At 31.3% G+C, this 16,080-nt stretch overlaps 4 protein-coding genes across 7 annotated transcripts; 3 read left to right on the top strand and 1 right to left on the bottom strand.

Annotated features, from left to right (window-relative positions):
- The first annotated feature begins 5,583 nt into the window (after positions 1 to 5,583).
- Positions 5,584 to 8,124, top strand: LOC105255421 (factor VIII intron 22 protein). The gene is made up of 7 exons (XM_011264697.3): positions 5,584 to 6,073; positions 6,163 to 6,209; positions 6,295 to 6,497; positions 6,592 to 6,793; positions 6,940 to 7,042; positions 7,114 to 7,232; positions 7,341 to 8,124. The coding sequence occupies exons 1-7, from the start codon at positions 5,988 to 5,990 to the stop codon at positions 7,508 to 7,510; spliced, it is 930 nt and encodes a 309-aa protein (XP_011262999.1). The 5' UTR covers positions 5,584 to 5,987; the 3' UTR covers positions 7,511 to 8,124.
- On the top strand, positions 7,996 to 12,296 carry LOC105255422 (UDP-glucose 4-epimerase). Of its 3 annotated transcripts, none has more exons than XM_011264700.3 (7): positions 7,996 to 8,124; positions 9,971 to 10,228; positions 10,869 to 10,982; positions 11,063 to 11,239; positions 11,483 to 11,663; positions 11,780 to 12,061; positions 12,126 to 12,296. In XM_011264700.3, exons 2-7 carry the CDS (start codon positions 9,983 to 9,985, stop codon positions 12,218 to 12,220), a joined length of 1,095 nt encoding a protein of 364 aa, XP_011263002.1. In that variant the 5' UTR covers positions 7,996 to 8,124; positions 9,971 to 9,982; the 3' UTR covers positions 12,221 to 12,296. The 3 variants fall into 3 exon arrangements, with proteins under 3 accessions (XP_011263002.1, XP_025270017.1, XP_025270016.1); XM_025414232.1 differs by having other exon boundaries at positions 7,997 to 8,124; positions 9,975 to 10,228; XM_025414231.1 differs by lacking the exon at positions 7,996 to 8,124 and adding an exon at positions 9,616 to 9,805.
- LOC105255424 (methyltransferase-like protein 4) lies at positions 12,276 to 14,252 on the bottom strand. Of its 2 annotated transcripts, XM_011264703.3 has the most exons (6): positions 13,706 to 14,252; positions 13,361 to 13,589; positions 13,225 to 13,282; positions 12,877 to 13,051; positions 12,619 to 12,790; positions 12,277 to 12,532 (listed from the first exon to the last, which is right to left on the bottom strand). In XM_011264703.3, exons 1-6 carry the CDS (start codon positions 13,952 to 13,954, stop codon positions 12,336 to 12,338), a joined length of 1,080 nt encoding a protein of 359 aa, XP_011263005.1. In that variant the 5' UTR covers positions 13,955 to 14,252; the 3' UTR covers positions 12,277 to 12,335. The 2 variants fall into 2 exon arrangements, with proteins under 2 accessions (XP_025270018.1, XP_011263005.1); XM_025414233.1 differs by having other exon boundaries at positions 12,276 to 12,532; positions 13,225 to 13,589.
- A 4-nt stretch (positions 14,253 to 14,256) lies between these two features.
- On the top strand, positions 14,257 to 15,896 carry LOC105255420 (peroxiredoxin-6). Its single transcript, XM_011264696.2, has 5 exons — positions 14,257 to 14,442; positions 14,880 to 15,036; positions 15,183 to 15,403; positions 15,505 to 15,577; positions 15,694 to 15,896. Exons 1-5 carry the CDS (start codon positions 14,357 to 14,359, stop codon positions 15,826 to 15,828), a joined length of 672 nt encoding a protein of 223 aa, XP_011262998.1. The 5' UTR covers positions 14,257 to 14,356; the 3' UTR covers positions 15,829 to 15,896.
- The last annotated feature ends 184 nt before the right edge of the window (positions 15,897 to 16,080 follow it).

Genomic DNA, 16,080 nt, shown 5'->3' with positions numbered 1-16,080 from the left:
TTCAAAATAAATAGGTAAATAATACGGCTCTATGTATTTATCAACATGATAATTAAATAAAGAGCATTAAGAGCCCACAAAACGCGGATGGCAATCCGTAAATTATTTCGAACATTAATTGTTCGCGAAATTTTTTTTTTTTTTTTTTTTTTTTTAAATGCGTTATTAGGAGAACATGATTTGTAAAGAGGTCATCAACGCATCTTCGACCTCCTCGCAAAATATATTCTCCTGATAATATAAAATAATAAGAAACGAATTTTCTAAAATTTTCACGCTTGCGTTATTAGAAGAACATGATTTGTAAAGAGGTCATCAACGCATCATCGACCTCCTCGCAAAATATATTCTCTTGATACTATAAATTATAAGAAACGAATTTTCGAAAATTTTCACGTTTGCGTTATTAGGAGAACATGAATTGTAAAGAAGTCATCAACGCATCATCGACCTCTTCGCAAAATATATTCTCCTGATAATATAAGATAATAAGAAACGAATTTTCGAAAATTTTCGCGCTTGCGTTATTAGGAGAACATGATTTGTAAAGAGGTCATCAACGCATCATCGACCTCCTCGCAAAATATATTCTCCTGATAATATAAAATAATAAGAAACGAATTTTCGAAAATTTTCACGCTTGCGTTATTAGGAGAACATGATTTGTAAAGAAGTCATCAACGCATCATCGACCTCCTCGCAAAATATATTCTCCTGATACTATAAAATAATCAGAAACGAATTATCGAAAATTTTCACGCTTGTGTTATTAGGAGAACATGATTTGTAAAGAGGTCATCAACGCATCATCGACCTCCTCGCAAAATATATTCTCTTGATACTATAAATTATAAGAAACGAATTTTCGAAAATTTTCACGTTTGCGTTATTAGGAGAACATGAATTGTAAAGAAGTCATCAACGCATCATCGACCTCTTCGCAAAATATATTCTCCTGATAATATAAGATAATAAGAAACGAATTTTCGAAAATTTTCGCGCTTGCGTTATTAGGAGAACATGATTTGTAAAGAGGTCATCAACGCATCATCGACATCCTCGCAAAATATATTCTCTTGATAACATAAATTATAAGAAACGAATTTTCGAAAATTTTCACGTTTGCGTTATTAGGAGAACATGATTTGTAAAGAAGTCATCAACGCATCATCGACCTCTTCGCACAATATATTCTCCTGATCATATAAATTATAAGAAACGAATTTTCGAAAATTTTCGCGCTTGCGTTATTAGGAGAACATGATTTGTAAAGAGGTCATCAACGCATCATCGACCTCCTCGCACAATATATTCTCCTGATAATATAAATTATAAGAAACGATTTTTCGAAAATTTTCGCGCTTGCGTTATTAGGAGAACATGATTTGTAAAGAGATCATCAACGCATCATCGACCTCATCGCAAAATATATTCTCCTGATAATATAAATTATAAGAAACGAATTTTCGAAAATTTTCGCGCTTGCGTTATTAGGAGAACATGATTTGTAAAGAGGTCATCAACGCATCATTGACCTCCTCGCAAAATATATTCTCCTGATAATATAAAATAATAAGAAACGAATTTTCGAAAATTTTCACGCTTGCGTTATTAGGAGAACATGATTTGTAAAGAGGTCATCAACGCATCATCGACCTCCTCGCAAAATATATTCTCCTGATAATATAAATTATAAGAAACGAATTTTCGAAAATTTTCGCGCTTGCGTTATTAGGAGAACATGATTTGTAAAGAGGTCATCAACGCATCATCGACCTCCTCGCAAAATATATTCTCCTGATAATATAAATTATAAGAAACGAATTTTCGAAAATTTTCACGTTTGCGTTATTAGGAGAACATGATTTGTAAAGAGATCATCAACGCATCATCGAGCTCCTCGCGCAATATATTCTCCTGATAATATAAATTATAAGAAACGAATTTTCGAAAATTTTCGCATTTGCGTTATTAGGAGAACATGAATTGTAAAGAAGTCATCAACGCATCATCGACCTCTTCGCAAAATATATTCTCCTGATAATATAAATTATAAGAAACGAACTTTCGAAAATTTTCACGCTTGCGTTATTAGGAGAACATGATTTGTAAAGAGGTCATCAACGCATCATCAACCTCCTCGCAAAATATATTCTCTTGATAATATAAATTATAAGAAACGAATTTTCGAAAATTTTTACGTTTGCGTTATTAGGAGAACATGATTTGTACAGAAGTCATCAACGCATCATCGACCTCTTCGCACAATATATTCTCCTGATCATATAAATTATAAGAAACGAATTTTCAAAAATTTTCGCGCTTGCGTTATTAGGAGAACATGATTTGTAAAGAGGTCATCAACGCATCATCGACCTCCTCGCACAATATATTCTCCTGATAATATAAATTATAAGAAACGTTTTTTCGAAAATTTTCGCGCTTGCGTTATTAGGAGAACATGATTTGTAAAGTGATCATCAACGCATCATCGACCTCCTCGCAAAATATATTCTCCTGATAATATAAATTATAAGAAACGAATTTTCGAAAATTTTCGCGCTTGCGTTATTAGGAGAACATGATTTGTAAAGAGGTCATCAACGCATCATCGACCTCCTCGCAAAATATATTCTCCTGATAATATAAAATAATAAGAAACGAATTTTCGAAAATTTTCACGCTTGCGTTATTAGGAGAACATGATTTGTAAAGAGGTCATCAACGCATCATCGACCTACTCACAAAATATATTCTCCTGATAATATAAAATAATAAGAAACGAATTTTCGAAAATTTTCACGCTTGCGTTATTAGGAGAACATGATTTGTAAAGAGGTCATCAACGCATCATCGACCTCCTCGCAAAATATATTCTCCTGATAATATAAATTATAAGAAACGAATTTTCGAAAATTTTGACGTTTGCGTTATTAGGAGAACATGATTTGTAAAGAAGTCATCAACGCATCATCGACCTCTTCGCACAATATATTCTCCTGATCATATAAATTATAAGAAACGAATTTTCGAAAATTTTCGCGCTTGCGTTATTAGGACAACATGATTTGTAAAGAGGTCATCAACGCATCATCGACCTCCTCGCACAATATATTCTCCTGATAATATAAATTATAAGAAACGATTTTTCGAAAATTTTCGCGCTTGCGTTATTAGGAGAACATGATTTGTAAAGAGATCATCAACGCATCATCGACCTCCTCGCAAAATATATTCTCCTGATAATATAAATTATAAGAAACGAATTTTCGAAAATTTTCGCGCTTGCGTTATTAGGAGAACATGATTTGTAAAGAGGTCATCAACATATCATCGACCTCCTCGCAAAATATATTCTCCTGATAATATAAAATAATGAGAAACGAATTTTCGAAAATTTTCACGCTTGCGTTATTAGGAGAACATGATTTGTAAAGAGGTCATCAACGCATCATCGACCTCCTCACAAAATATATTCTCCTGATAATATAAAATAATAAGAAACGAATTTTCTAAAATTTTCACGCTTGCGTTATTAGGAGAACATGATTTGTAAAGAGGTCATCAACGCATCATCGACCTCCTCGCAAAATATATTCTCCTGATAATATAAATTATAAGAAACGAATTTTCGAAAATTTTCGCGTTTGCGTTATTAGGAGAACATGATTTGTAAAGAGGTCATCAACGCATCATCGACCTCCTCGCAAAATATATTCTCTTGATAATATAAATTATAAGAAACGAATTTTCGAAAATTTTCACGTTTGCGTTATTAGGAGAACATGATTTGTAATGAAGTCATCAACGCATCATCGACCTCTTCGCACAATATATTCTCCTGATCATATAAATTATAAGAAACGAATTTTCGAAAATTTTCGCACTTGCGTTATTAGGAGAACATGATTTGTAAAGAGGTCATCAACGCATCATCGACCTTTGCGCAAAATATATTCTCCTGATAATATAAAATAATAAGAAACGAATTTTCGAAAATTTTCACGCTTGCGTTATTAGGAGAACATGATTTGTAAAGAGGTCATCAACGCATCATCGACCTCCTCGCAAAATATATTCTCCTGATAATATAAAATAATGAGAAACGAATTTTCTAAAATTTTCACGCTTGCGTTATTAGGAGAACATGATTTGTAAAGAGGTCATCAACGCATCATCGACCTCGTCGCTAAATATATTCTCCTGATAATATAAAATAATAAGAAACGAATTTTCTAAAATTTTCACGCTTGCGTTATTAGGAGAACATGATTTGTAAAGAGGTCATCAACGTATCATCGATCTCCTCGCAAAATATATTCTCCTGATCATATAAATTATAAGAAACGAATTTTCGAAAATTTTCACGTTTGCGTTATTAGGAGAACATGATTTGTAAAGAAGTCATCAACGCATCATCGACCTCCGCGCAAAATATATTCTCCTGATAATATAAAATATTAAGTAACGAATTTTCGAAAATTTTCACGCTTGCGTTATTAGGAGAACATGATTTGTAAAGAGGTCATCAACGCATCATCGACCTCCTCGCAAAATATATTCTCCTGATCATATAAATTATAAGAAACGAATTTTCGAAAATTTTCACGTTTGCGTTATTAGGAGAACATGATTTGTAAAGAAGTCATCAACGCATCATCGACCTCCTCGCAAAATATATTCTCCTGATAATATAAATTATAAGAAACGAATTGGTTTGTGGGCTCTTAATGCTCTTTACTTAATTATCATGTTGTTAAATATTTTTCTATATTCGAGTGTCACCGTGTGAATGATGGCAAAGCTATGACATGTATAGCCGCTTGCTATACGTCGTCAAGGCCAAACATATGATATTAATTGATAATTCTCTGCCGAAATATTTTGCGTACTATATATACACGCGACATTTTAAATAGAAGTATATTTTATTTTAAATTAATTAATTATGAACGATTGATGTATCACGGAACAATCGCGATATATCGCAAACCACTATCATGTTTCGGAGAGCGACCCGCCCACCGCTTCGCCGCGATCGTAGTATCTATATTTAATTAATTAATCGAACGATTGCATTCCGATTCATCTTTTCGTTCGGTATATATAAGTATTTAATAAATTAATCGAACGATTACATTCGGCTTGCCATTTTACTCGCCGCGTTACAGTGAATATCGCGCGAGATAGGCAGGCAACATGCGCGGCGTCATGCACGATTTCGACCATCCGCGCGCGACGAAAAACAGCGAATTTATATCTCGACTTCCAGACGCGATTTCGTTCTTTTTGCATAAAATTCTACACCATTTCGCGGTACTACCGTTTAAATCTCGTCCCGATCGCCCGAAGAGCGGCTGACTTACAGTGAATATCCGAAATTTGCTTTTTGGACTCACACTTAAATGTAATATTTATACATATAATATAAATATATAATATAAATATATAATATAAATAATAGCAAGGAAAAGAGAGAACATATTAATATTTTTATATAATAAATTATTATTAATTAAATTATTTATATTTTTATTTATATTATTTATATTATCAGAGGGACATATATGTTATCCTCTGAGAACCTTCGTGGACATTTGTTTTGTAGTTCATATTTTGTTGTTAATGTTCATAGAGGGAGTATCACTTCCAGGGATAAAGCGAGCCACGACATCTCTCAGTCTCTCTGTGCACGCTCGGTCGGCTTCGGTCAGCTCCAATCAGCGTTGAGCGCATGCGCATCGCATCAGGAAATATCGTCGGTATTGCAGATCCTGTATATTTGCATACAGTATATTTTCACGATTGTTTATCTTGATTGTTTGTCATATTGTCGGCGAAAATAATGGAAAATGAAAATAAAATTATATTCTTAATTGTATAATCAATAGGGGAAATTCTCTGACAGAAAAGTCTATGTCAAATTATTATAGAACATAAATGTCAAATATTATCATTATTAATTTAATATTTAGATTAATTAAAATATGGCCCATATTAATCAAGATCAAGGAATAGGAGAACATGTAGACTTTTTAACAAAATTTCACAATATTTCGAATAAATTGAAAAAGTAAGTTCTTTAAAATATTTGTATTGTTAGAAACTTTTATACTACATACGATTTTTCTTTTATTTAATAAATATTTATATTAATTTTAGACGCTTTCTGAGAAAGCCAAACGTCTCAGAGGCATGCGATCAATTTAGTGAGTCAAATTTATTATAGTATATATCCACATAAATTTTTAATATCAGAAAAACAATATATGAAATGGAAATTCCTGTTTTTAGGTGCCTTAGCCACTGAATGTGAACAGAAAGAATTGTGGCAATATGCAGGTTTATGTTGGTTGGCAGCTGCTAGATGTCAAGGTACTTTAGAAAATGCCTCTTCTGAGATAAATCTGCTGATAAAAGCAGGAAGACAATTTCTCATAGCTGACAAGAAAGATAACGACATAGGATGTCCCTCTATAGGCCATGAAAATATACAGGTATTTATATGAATATAAATTTACTAACAGATATAAAAAAAAATAAAAACTACAAATATTTCTCATATATTCAAATATTTCTCATATATTCTAGGCAGCTGTAAATTGTTTTGGTCATTCTATGGCAAGATGCAGCAGCCAACCAGGATTTAATACAATTTCTGCAGGTCTATCAGTAGAGTTAGCATTAGCATTGGGTCCAGGTCCTGCTGGCATTCAACAGTTACGGAAAGCAATTGATATATTTCCCACATCAAAAGCTATTAATACTTTAGTGTCTTTTCATATAAGCGAAGGTTGGTTATTCTTATATTTTTTGTATGTATTTACATTTTTGTTATTATTTTATATTAAGTAATAAGTAATTATAAATAAATAAATAAATAAATGTATAAATATATATGTTCATATAATAGTATTTCATATCACTTTATTTTTATAGGAGATTATGTAGCTGCACTACAAATCCTTAATGAATTTGTAGAATTTGCAGAAGCTTGCATTGTGGCTGGTGCCAGAGGAAATTATAATGCTATTCTACATAGGTAATAATTGTAATAATGTTTTGTAAAAGCTATAGTAGTTAAAAATATATCATAAAATCAACAATTGATAGGTGCGAGGTAATGCGGGTCCTCTTACTACTCATTCTTCAGCCATCGCCGCAGAGACTAACACCCTCTCTTGCTCAAGTTCTGGAAAAATATGCATGGGCTGAAGAAAATGTGAATAATAGTATGGATCACATGTGAATTTAGCTATTTCAAACTTTATGAAAATATTAATATGTACATAATAATATATTTAAAATTATTAAATTAAAATTTTTTTCGTTTTGTCCAGGTCTCAATATGAGCGAGGATGAATTATTGTTGCTACAATCTCTGGTATTAGCATGTCAATCTCACGATCATCAAGCAGTATTGGAACTCGAGAGCGAATTGTATCCTTACTTTGACACGGAGCAAAAGGAATTATTACATAAATTGATACAAGTATTATCGACGCAGTAAATATATATGACAATGAGTCCATGAGACGTGCGATTAATTTTTGCCTACAATTTTATTCACCATAGACTCTTCTGTAATTTTATGTCCTACTGTATAGTCTATCGAGATAAAAAATCGGGATATATTCGTCAAGAAATGAACGTAAAGAATGCCAATCGTTTTTCTTTCATTTTTATGCGATTACATTATTATTATTCGAAACAGGTTCCTGTTTAAGCTATTGCACAACTGAAATGACGTTGATGAGATGAGCCGCGCTTTTACTAATCCAGTAATAATAGTTGCAAAAAGCGAATAGGTCGCTTCTTGTGATCTCGTTCGCAGTAGCAAGAGCGGCGCGCGATGTGAAAGGAGGAGGAACTTTTTAGATGGAATGAACGATTGCAACGGAGCGCGAGGCTGGAAGGAAGGACGTAGGACGTATAGTGCGTGCCGGTATGGCATCGTGGAGGAGGGGATGTCTCGCGCGTCCCACGATATACTAAGGTCCTCTGTTCCACGACTGCTATTCAAGACGCAGCCTCGCAGTCATCGCGCGAAAGTGTCTCCGGAGTCCTTCAGATCGGAATAGATTGTGTTCCATTAAATTGTTTAATCTTAAGTTCTGTATCGAGGTAACAATTTCTTCATTCTATTGTTCAATATTCTCTCGACTAATTTTTTCGAGCTTGTAACATACAAAAACAAATATAAATCATAAAAATTCATCGAGATGTTTTCGTAACGATGCGTCGATTTTTTTTTATTGACTTGAAGAAGACTCTTCGAGCGCAAACTATCTCTTATAATCGAAGTGAAAATAAATTTCAAGGACGTCGATTCATTTCTCAATTTAAAAGTCAAGGTTTATGTAGAAAGAAACTCATTTTCACGTTGCATTTTAAATGAAATGATTATTAATCAAATGAGCAAGCTGCAATTGTATTTTATCATTTGATCTTATTTGTGATCAAAGATTTTCTATGAATTTATTTAAATATATATCACAATATATATAGATTATAAAGTAAGTGATTTATTACAAGTAAAAATTTAGTGCAAATAAAAAAAGATTTATATCTATAAAAAAAGAATAGAATTTGATTTTTTAAATTGGGAACTTAAATACTTAAATTTTTTTAATGTCTCACGGATTATACGAGACTATAGTCCAGACAATATAGTTCTATTGAAAGCGTATCCGGCGAAACTTTTATACGAAAATTGTTAGACGGGAAATTCCAACGGGAATCGGTAAAAAAATTCTTTTTCTAAGAAAGCTATGTCTGCTTTGTAGAGAAAATTCAATTGTTGTTTGATCTTCATAACAGAAAAATTTTCGCGAGTACATATGCATCGCGATTCGAAGCCATGTTTCTCTGTACATCCGAAAAAATCGAAATTGTTGCACCTGCTATGCGGCTGATAAGTGAAGACATGAGAAGACCTAGGTGCAAATAAATATATAGTGTATATATATATATATATATATATATATATATATATATATATATATATATATATATATATAATAAAGTGTATATAATATATCATATTTAAATAAATCCCTACTTAAAAATGCCTTGAAGTGTCAGACAATTATTGATAATTGAAAGCAATTGAACAAAATTATTAAATAGTAATTATTAAATAGTAATTATTTAATATATTAATAAAGCATCAGAGTTTTATTCAAGTAATATATGTATTTTTTCCAATTCAATGTAATAAATTATTTTTGAATTATGCCGGATACCTTCTTATCAAATAGATAATCTGAATATTTGAATGTGTATTTTATTTAAATATACTAAAGATATATTTTCAAAGTTGAATATGTCTGCAGCGATTGTGTAACTTTGAATATCATTGTATGTTTTTACTACAAAAATTTGATTATAAACTTAATAAATTGAACAATCTAGTTTATGATTGTATTCGGAAATACACATTTATGATTATATACATCTTGTATTGTGTGGATTACTTGTCTTGCATAATTCGTGAGACATTAAAAAAATTTTAATATTTAAATTTATTTTTCTAATTAAAAAAATGTATTTATTTTTCCAATTTAAAAAATAAAATTCTTATTTTTTAATTAAATGCAAAAATATTCTTTTATAAATTTGCTGTACGCGCATTCTTTTCATTTCTTTTTTCACCGAGACTACCAAGATATACCGCTATAGTGATTTACCACGTGTTTCAATGACCTTGAACTCTGTTTGCTCACTTGTATGAAGGTGAATGCCCCAAGCACCTGCACTCTTCGACTTGCAAGTATACATTTATATATGGGTAAAGGTCTGGCCTGTGCGTACTCCTTTGAGAGAGTTTGAAGATCGTTTATCTATTTAAAAAGTTTATTTATAAGAGAGATCAATTTATGTTACAAATATTCATTGTATTTATATAAAGCGTACTTACAAAAAAATATTGCGAAAAATTCGTTAATTAAAAATTCAATTTTCTGTCTAGTCAGAAGAAAAAATGACTGGAGATTGGAAGACCATTTTCGTAACTGGAGGTGCCGGTTACATCGGCAGTCATTGCATCGTCGAGCTCTTGGAGTGTGGATACGACGTGGTAGCAATAGACAATTTCGCAAATAGCGTTACGGAAACCGATGGCGAATCCGCGGCGCTCAAGAGAGTTGAGCAAATAACAGGGAAGAAGGTCACGTTTTATAACTGCGATCTGCTCGACAGAGAGAAGCTTGAGACAGTCTTTAATAAGGTATATCATTCGTTAACATTATTTTGTATTTTATATATATATATATATATATATATATATATATATATATATATATATATACAGGGTGTCCCAGTTATCTTCCGTCATCTTTCAGAGACAGATTCCTGGGATCATCTGAAGACGATTTTTCCTCAACAAAAATGTCGAGGCACTAATAATTTTCGAATTATAAGTGATTGGAAATAAGGGGTTTTTCGTAAACTAAGCTTTGTAGAAATAAAATATTAACAAAACCACATTCTTCGATTAATTTTAAATAGAGTTTACTTTAGTTGAGTTTTAATTTAAGACTTAATTGCAAAGATATATGATGACAAAAATTGGGAACATGCAAAAAATGATGGTCTTCATTGACATTTTCGTTGAGGAAAAATCGTCTTCAAATGATCCCAGGAATCTGTCCTTGAAAGATGACGGAAGATAACTGGGACACCCTGTATATATATATATATATATATATATATATATATATATATATATATATATATATTCCATTTTTTATTATGATTATTTTTTATTATATATATTACAATTGCATAAAGCTTCTGAACAAGTTAAAAGAGCGATAATCACTCTTTTTAGATCATGTGTGTTAAAGAGAGTAATTTATCATTTTCAGTACAAAATAGACTGTGTAATACACTTTGCGGCTATCAAAGCCGTCGGCGAGTCCATGCAAGTTCCGCTTCATTACTACCGGAATAATATAATAGGAGCTATTAATTTGCTGGAGGTATAAGAAAAGAATATTACACGCATTTTGAGACATCTCTTTGAATAATCTGATATACACATCGGCCTTTTTATTTACAGGTAATGAAAGCAGCTGGCTGTTTTCAGCTTGTATTCAGCAGCTCTTGTACAGTTTACGGCGAACCTACAGAATTGCCTATCACGGAGGAACACGAAACTGGTAATATCACCAATGTTTACGGCCGGACAAAATATTTTATCGAAGAGATGTTGAAGGATATCTCTAGAGCTGAAAAGGTTCGTATACATAAAAAATGTTAAATTTATTCTTTTTCTATTTATACGATCAATTGCAGATAAAAATTTACCTATGTAAAGTACTGATATAATTATGTATAAATATATAAAAATTTACCTCAGAATATATAAATCAAATTTTGTTCTAGTTTTTTTATTTCTCTCTCCAGAAGAAATTATATAAGACTTAAAGTGTTAGACTTTATGCATAATTTTTGTGGAAATTTTTTTTTTGTTTAACAGAATTGGAATATTGTATCACTAAGATACTTCAATCCAGTCGGTGCTCACTCCTCCGGCTTGATCGGTGAAGACCCGACGAAACCGTTTACAAATTTGATGCCGTATATTGCTCAAGTTGCTTCGAGACACAAGCCGGAACTGCTTATATTCGGTGGCGATTATGCCACGAACGATGGTACAGGTAATATATCATCTTGATTCTAATATGAAATAAATATAGATGAAATAGATATATAATTTAAGATTCAATCCATGCATAAAACATATATTACCTTGCGCTTTATTCTTCCTTGATAGGAGTTCGCGATTACATCCATGTTATGGACCTGGCAGCAGGACATGTGGCAGCGTTAAACGCCTTACACAAACAGCATCTGAGACTAAAAATCTATAATTTGGGTACCGGCAATGGCGTCACTGTATTGGAATTGATAAAAACATTTGAAAAAGTCACTGGCACTACTGTGCCATACATTATAAAAGAAAGAAGAGAAGGCGATATCGTTTCCATGTATGCTAATACAGATTTGGCAAAGAAAGAATTAGGATGGACAGCAAAATACAACGTTGAGCAAATGTGTAAGTAATGTAAAATTTTAGTTTCAACAATCTCAATATATCTAATAAATAACAATAAATACAGGTCAAGATTTTTGGAGGTGGCAAGTGATGAATCCACATGGTTATCGAACTTCAATAAAGAATGGAATTAATGAACATCTGAATAATACATCATAACAATAAGTTGTATCAAAGAACTTGCAAATAATTTATATAATAAAGGATCCATACACGTTTTGTCTATAAATTACATATTTATAATGTCTATAGCTTTTTGTCTTACATTTTATAATTAATTTTTACTCTCGTTCTCGCTTCTTTCACCGTCATCGTCACTTTCAGCTTTGTTATTTTCATCCAAAATTTCATAAAGTGATAAATGCTGAAATTTTAGAATTTCCAGACCCCAACTTGTCCATCCAGGCAATAGATATCTTGCAAAAATTTCTAAACATTTTGGCTCATTTGGGAGATAGTCCTTTATGATTTCTAAGCATATAAGTAAAGTTTTTATCGCAACAGTTTGTTAAAAATATCATATTGATTATATTTTTTAATTTTTTTAATATTTATACCTGTGAGAGGTGGTTTATGAGAATGCACTGCACTAGGTATGCTGATCATTAGTTTGGCATCAGGAATATTCACTTTGTCTTCCTCTAATGCAGATCCTAATATTAGTAATTCAAAAGGTTGCTTTCCAGGTGCCAAGTTAAAATTACATATTGTGTCACCTGCCTGTGTTACCTAAAATGGTAATTATGTTACATAATGTTGTATTGAATATTTACTGTTGCATTAGATCAAAATTGTATATAAAAGACATTGCTTACTTTAATCCAATACCATTTAGCTCTATAAGTAATACCCCAGGATGGAAATATTTCATTAAAGATACTATTTAAATGATTAGAAGAATTAGTGCACCATATAGCCACAATACCATTTGAATGTAATAATTTTCTTATTGGTATCTTAATTAATTCCTCATTGTACATCATTTTGTAACTAAAAAGGAGCAACAATATACAAACATTTCTCATTTTATGCAATCAAAAGTTACATTTTATTATTATTATTTCTTCTCATTTAAGACAAATTTAATATAAAAGTTGCACTCTTTTTACATAGCTAAAATTTGATTTTTCTATCGATTTATGAAATCTAATATATATAATCACCTAGCTTCAGCACATTTTATTTTTTTTCTTCTGATTGACTTGTTCCACCAAGGTGGATCTAATAATATAAAATCATATTGATTGTTCAGTTCTATCTTTTTATCTATATCTCTCACATCATAGCAATAAAATGTACATTTTTTTGGGAATACATATTTCTTATTGTGAACCTCCGATATGATAGCATTATTCGTATCATTGGATCCGTACAAATTCTCATCTTTGAAACAATAGGTATCCTGATAAAATTTCTGTGATGCCAAACGTGCAGCTTCATTGTTATCCAGAGATGTATTCTTGTTAAAAAGTCCTTTGATTCTCGCAGTAGATATTATTGCATTGAATTTTTGTTTAACATGATCGACCTGTTATAAGAATTACTTGAGATATCATAAACTGAAAATATAATTATGCCAGAAGAATTCTAATTTAATAAAAGAATCTATATAAAATATAGAAATTATTTTTTCTTTAAACCTACTTCTTCCAAGTCTCTTTCTGGCAATAATTGTGAACGCTTCCTCTTCTTCTTACTATGCGATACAGCATCATCCTGAACAGTTTGTGCAATTTGATTTGGCCTCAAGTATTGTGAATTAATCTCGAATATCATTTTGTTGAAGATCAAGGCGCAAAATCTACCCTCGTTCAAGACTTCCTTATATATCTCATCGAGATATTGCAAGTGAGATATAATCCAGCCTTCTTCGCTGGTAAGAAGAATACTCATACTTGATCTCAAAAGATGATTTACTGTCGTATATAAATACGCGCAGTATTTATCATAGATTTTTTACAAAATCATTCTATGCGTTCAATTTATATGTCAAATAGTCTAATAACTCTATCTCGTATTGCATGCGTCAATCATGTACATACGAGGAGAATATAATTATCTATACACATATTGTACATCAGGGATTTTTCATTCGGAAAAACTGCATAATGTGCATTGTGCAAATTCAATTCTTTGATATTATTGGTCGCCATTTGCCGGCATTTTACTCGCTCCAATAACACTGCTTGTTATTATCATTCAACAATCTTGCTCTCTCCTTCGAGGAACGTCCTGTTGACAGAAGACGGAAATTACATATTTTTTTATAATAAAAGAGTATATTTTTAACGCGCTATGGTCTTACTCGGCGAAATATTTCCGGATTTTACAGCGGACACGCAGTTAGGAACGATTAAACTTCACGAGTGGCTGGGCGATTCGTAAATATCTTGCAAAATTATAACCTAAACTCTCTAGTTCTATTTGTAGAAAACATTGATTAGTAGTATATACATATACGAATGTGTACATATGCGTATATACGTATCTAGATATACTTTAAATATAAATACTACCACGCTTTATTTTTTATTTATGATTATATTTAGCTTGCAATAATTTGCCATATGATGTTTAATAAATTAAGCTAAATGTATATTTTATACACACATATATATATATATATATATATATATATATATATATAATTTTTCCAGAAATTATGTAGAGACTTTACTTAACAATTTTCATTACTTTACATTTTATTCATGATAAATTATCACTTGTATCACATGCAAATGATGTAGCTGATAAATTACATTAATCCGTTTTGAATGTGATTTCATGTATGTGATATTTCTCCCCTCATTGAAAATAGGTGGGGCATCCTATTTTCTCATCCCAATGATTTCACACCAGTCTGTACAACTGAATTGGCACGGGTGGCAAAATTAATGCCCGAATTTAAGAGATTAGGAGTGAAAGTAATCGCACTGTCCTGCAACTCTGTTGAATCTCATCGTAAATGGATAAAGGTTTGCATAATCTTCTTGAATAATTATAATGTTTGAGACCTTTAAATAGTACATAATTTAATCGTATTTAATATTAGATTTATAAGAGAAACTATAAAACATATTAATATTCAGAGACAGAAGACATACATATACTTATTCTACAGGATATTCAAAGTTATGGCGAGATAACAGATGAGGAATTTCCATATCCAATAATAGAAGATCAAACTAGGAAGCTTGCTACATCATTGGGAATGTTGGACCCTGCTGAAATAGACAATCGGACTGGATTACCCATGTCGGCACGAGCTGTGTTTATAATTGATCCAGTTAAGAAGATGCGATTATCAATTTTATATCCAGCTACTACTGGTCGCAATTTTGAGTAAGAACTATCATGTTTTATTTTATATGAAACAAAAAATTGCAATGAATAAAAAATTTTTTGTATAAAGCTCTCATTCAATTTTATTTCTTGATTTACAGTGAAATAATAAGGGTGATCGAATCTCTTCAGCTTACAGAAAAGTACAAAGTAGCAACTCCTGTAGATTGGAAGGTTTTAAAAAAATCTTCTTATCCTATCTTTATCAAAGATATTAATTTTTCATAATTAAGCTATTGAATGAGACATTATTATGGAAGCTTATTGATTAAATTTTTCTAACATTTCAGAAAGGAGGCGATGTAATGATCGATCCGAGTGTATCGGACAGTGAAGCCAAAGCATCCTACAATGATATTAAAACTGTGATGTTGCCCTCTGGCAAAACGTACCTGCGTATTGTGCCACAACCTATAGACGCTTAAAAAGATAATTTCTTATATATTTAACAAAAAAGTTTAATTAAAATTCAAAATAAATCTCAAAAAAATCATATTTCATCAATCATTATTACGTACAATAATCATTTATTGTATAATATATTATACTATTATACAATAATCATTTGAATAAATATTTCTTTCATGTTGTTTTCTATTACGTATGAAATAAATCAATGTATTTTGTTTTTACAATCATATTATGTTAATGATGTAATCATTATTGATGTATGCTCT

Source organism: Camponotus floridanus, unplaced genomic scaffold (assembly GCF_003227725.1).
Source record: "Camponotus floridanus strain SB8 unplaced genomic scaffold, Cflo_v7.5 scaffold8, whole genome shotgun sequence".
NCBI classification, from domain to species: domain Eukaryota; kingdom Metazoa; phylum Arthropoda; class Insecta; order Hymenoptera; family Formicidae; genus Camponotus; species Camponotus floridanus.
Note: the sequence above shows the minus strand (reverse complement) of the source record. Positions and strands in the feature narration are given on the sequence as shown.

Coding starts and splice junctions, on each gene's coding strand:
- LOC105255421 (XM_011264697.3), top strand. CDS start 5,988: ATGGCCCATATTAATCAAGATCAAGGAATAGGAGAACATGTAGACTTT. Junction 6,210..6,294: donor AGAGGCATGCGATCAATTTA/GTGAGTCAAATT, acceptor TCCTGTTTTTAG/GTGCCTTAGCCACTGAATGT. Junction 7,043..7,113: donor TATAATGCTATTCTACATAG/GTAATAATTGTA, acceptor AACAATTGATAG/GTGCGAGGTAATGCGGGTCC.
- LOC105255422 (XM_025414231.1), top strand. CDS start 9,740: ATGCCCCAAGCACCTGCACTCTTCGACTTGCAAGTATACATTTATATA. Junction 9,806..9,970: donor TATGGGTAAAGGTCTGGCCT/GTGCGTACTCCT, acceptor TTTTCTGTCTAG/TCAGAAGAAAAAATGACTGG. Junction 10,983..11,062: donor GAGCTATTAATTTGCTGGAG/GTATAAGAAAAG, acceptor TTTTATTTACAG/GTAATGAAAGCAGCTGGCTG.
- LOC105255424 (XM_025414233.1), bottom strand. CDS start 13,954: ATGAGTATTCTTCTTACCAGCGAAGAAGGCTGGATTATATCTCACTTG. Junction 13,590..13,705: donor CAGAAAGAGACTTGGAAGAA/GTAGGTTTAAAG, acceptor TTCTTATAACAG/GTCGATCATGTTAAACAAAA. Junction 13,052..13,224: donor ATAAAATGTGCTGAAGCTAG/GTGATTATATAT, acceptor GCTCCTTTTTAG/TTACAAAATGATGTACAATG.
- LOC105255420 (XM_011264696.2), top strand. CDS start 14,357: ATGGTCTTACTCGGCGAAATATTTCCGGATTTTACAGCGGACACGCAG. Junction 14,443..14,879: donor CACGAGTGGCTGGGCGATTC/GTAAATATCTTG, acceptor CATTGAAAATAG/GTGGGGCATCCTATTTTCTC. Junction 15,037..15,182: donor CTCATCGTAAATGGATAAAG/GTTTGCATAATC, acceptor CTTATTCTACAG/GATATTCAAAGTTATGGCGA.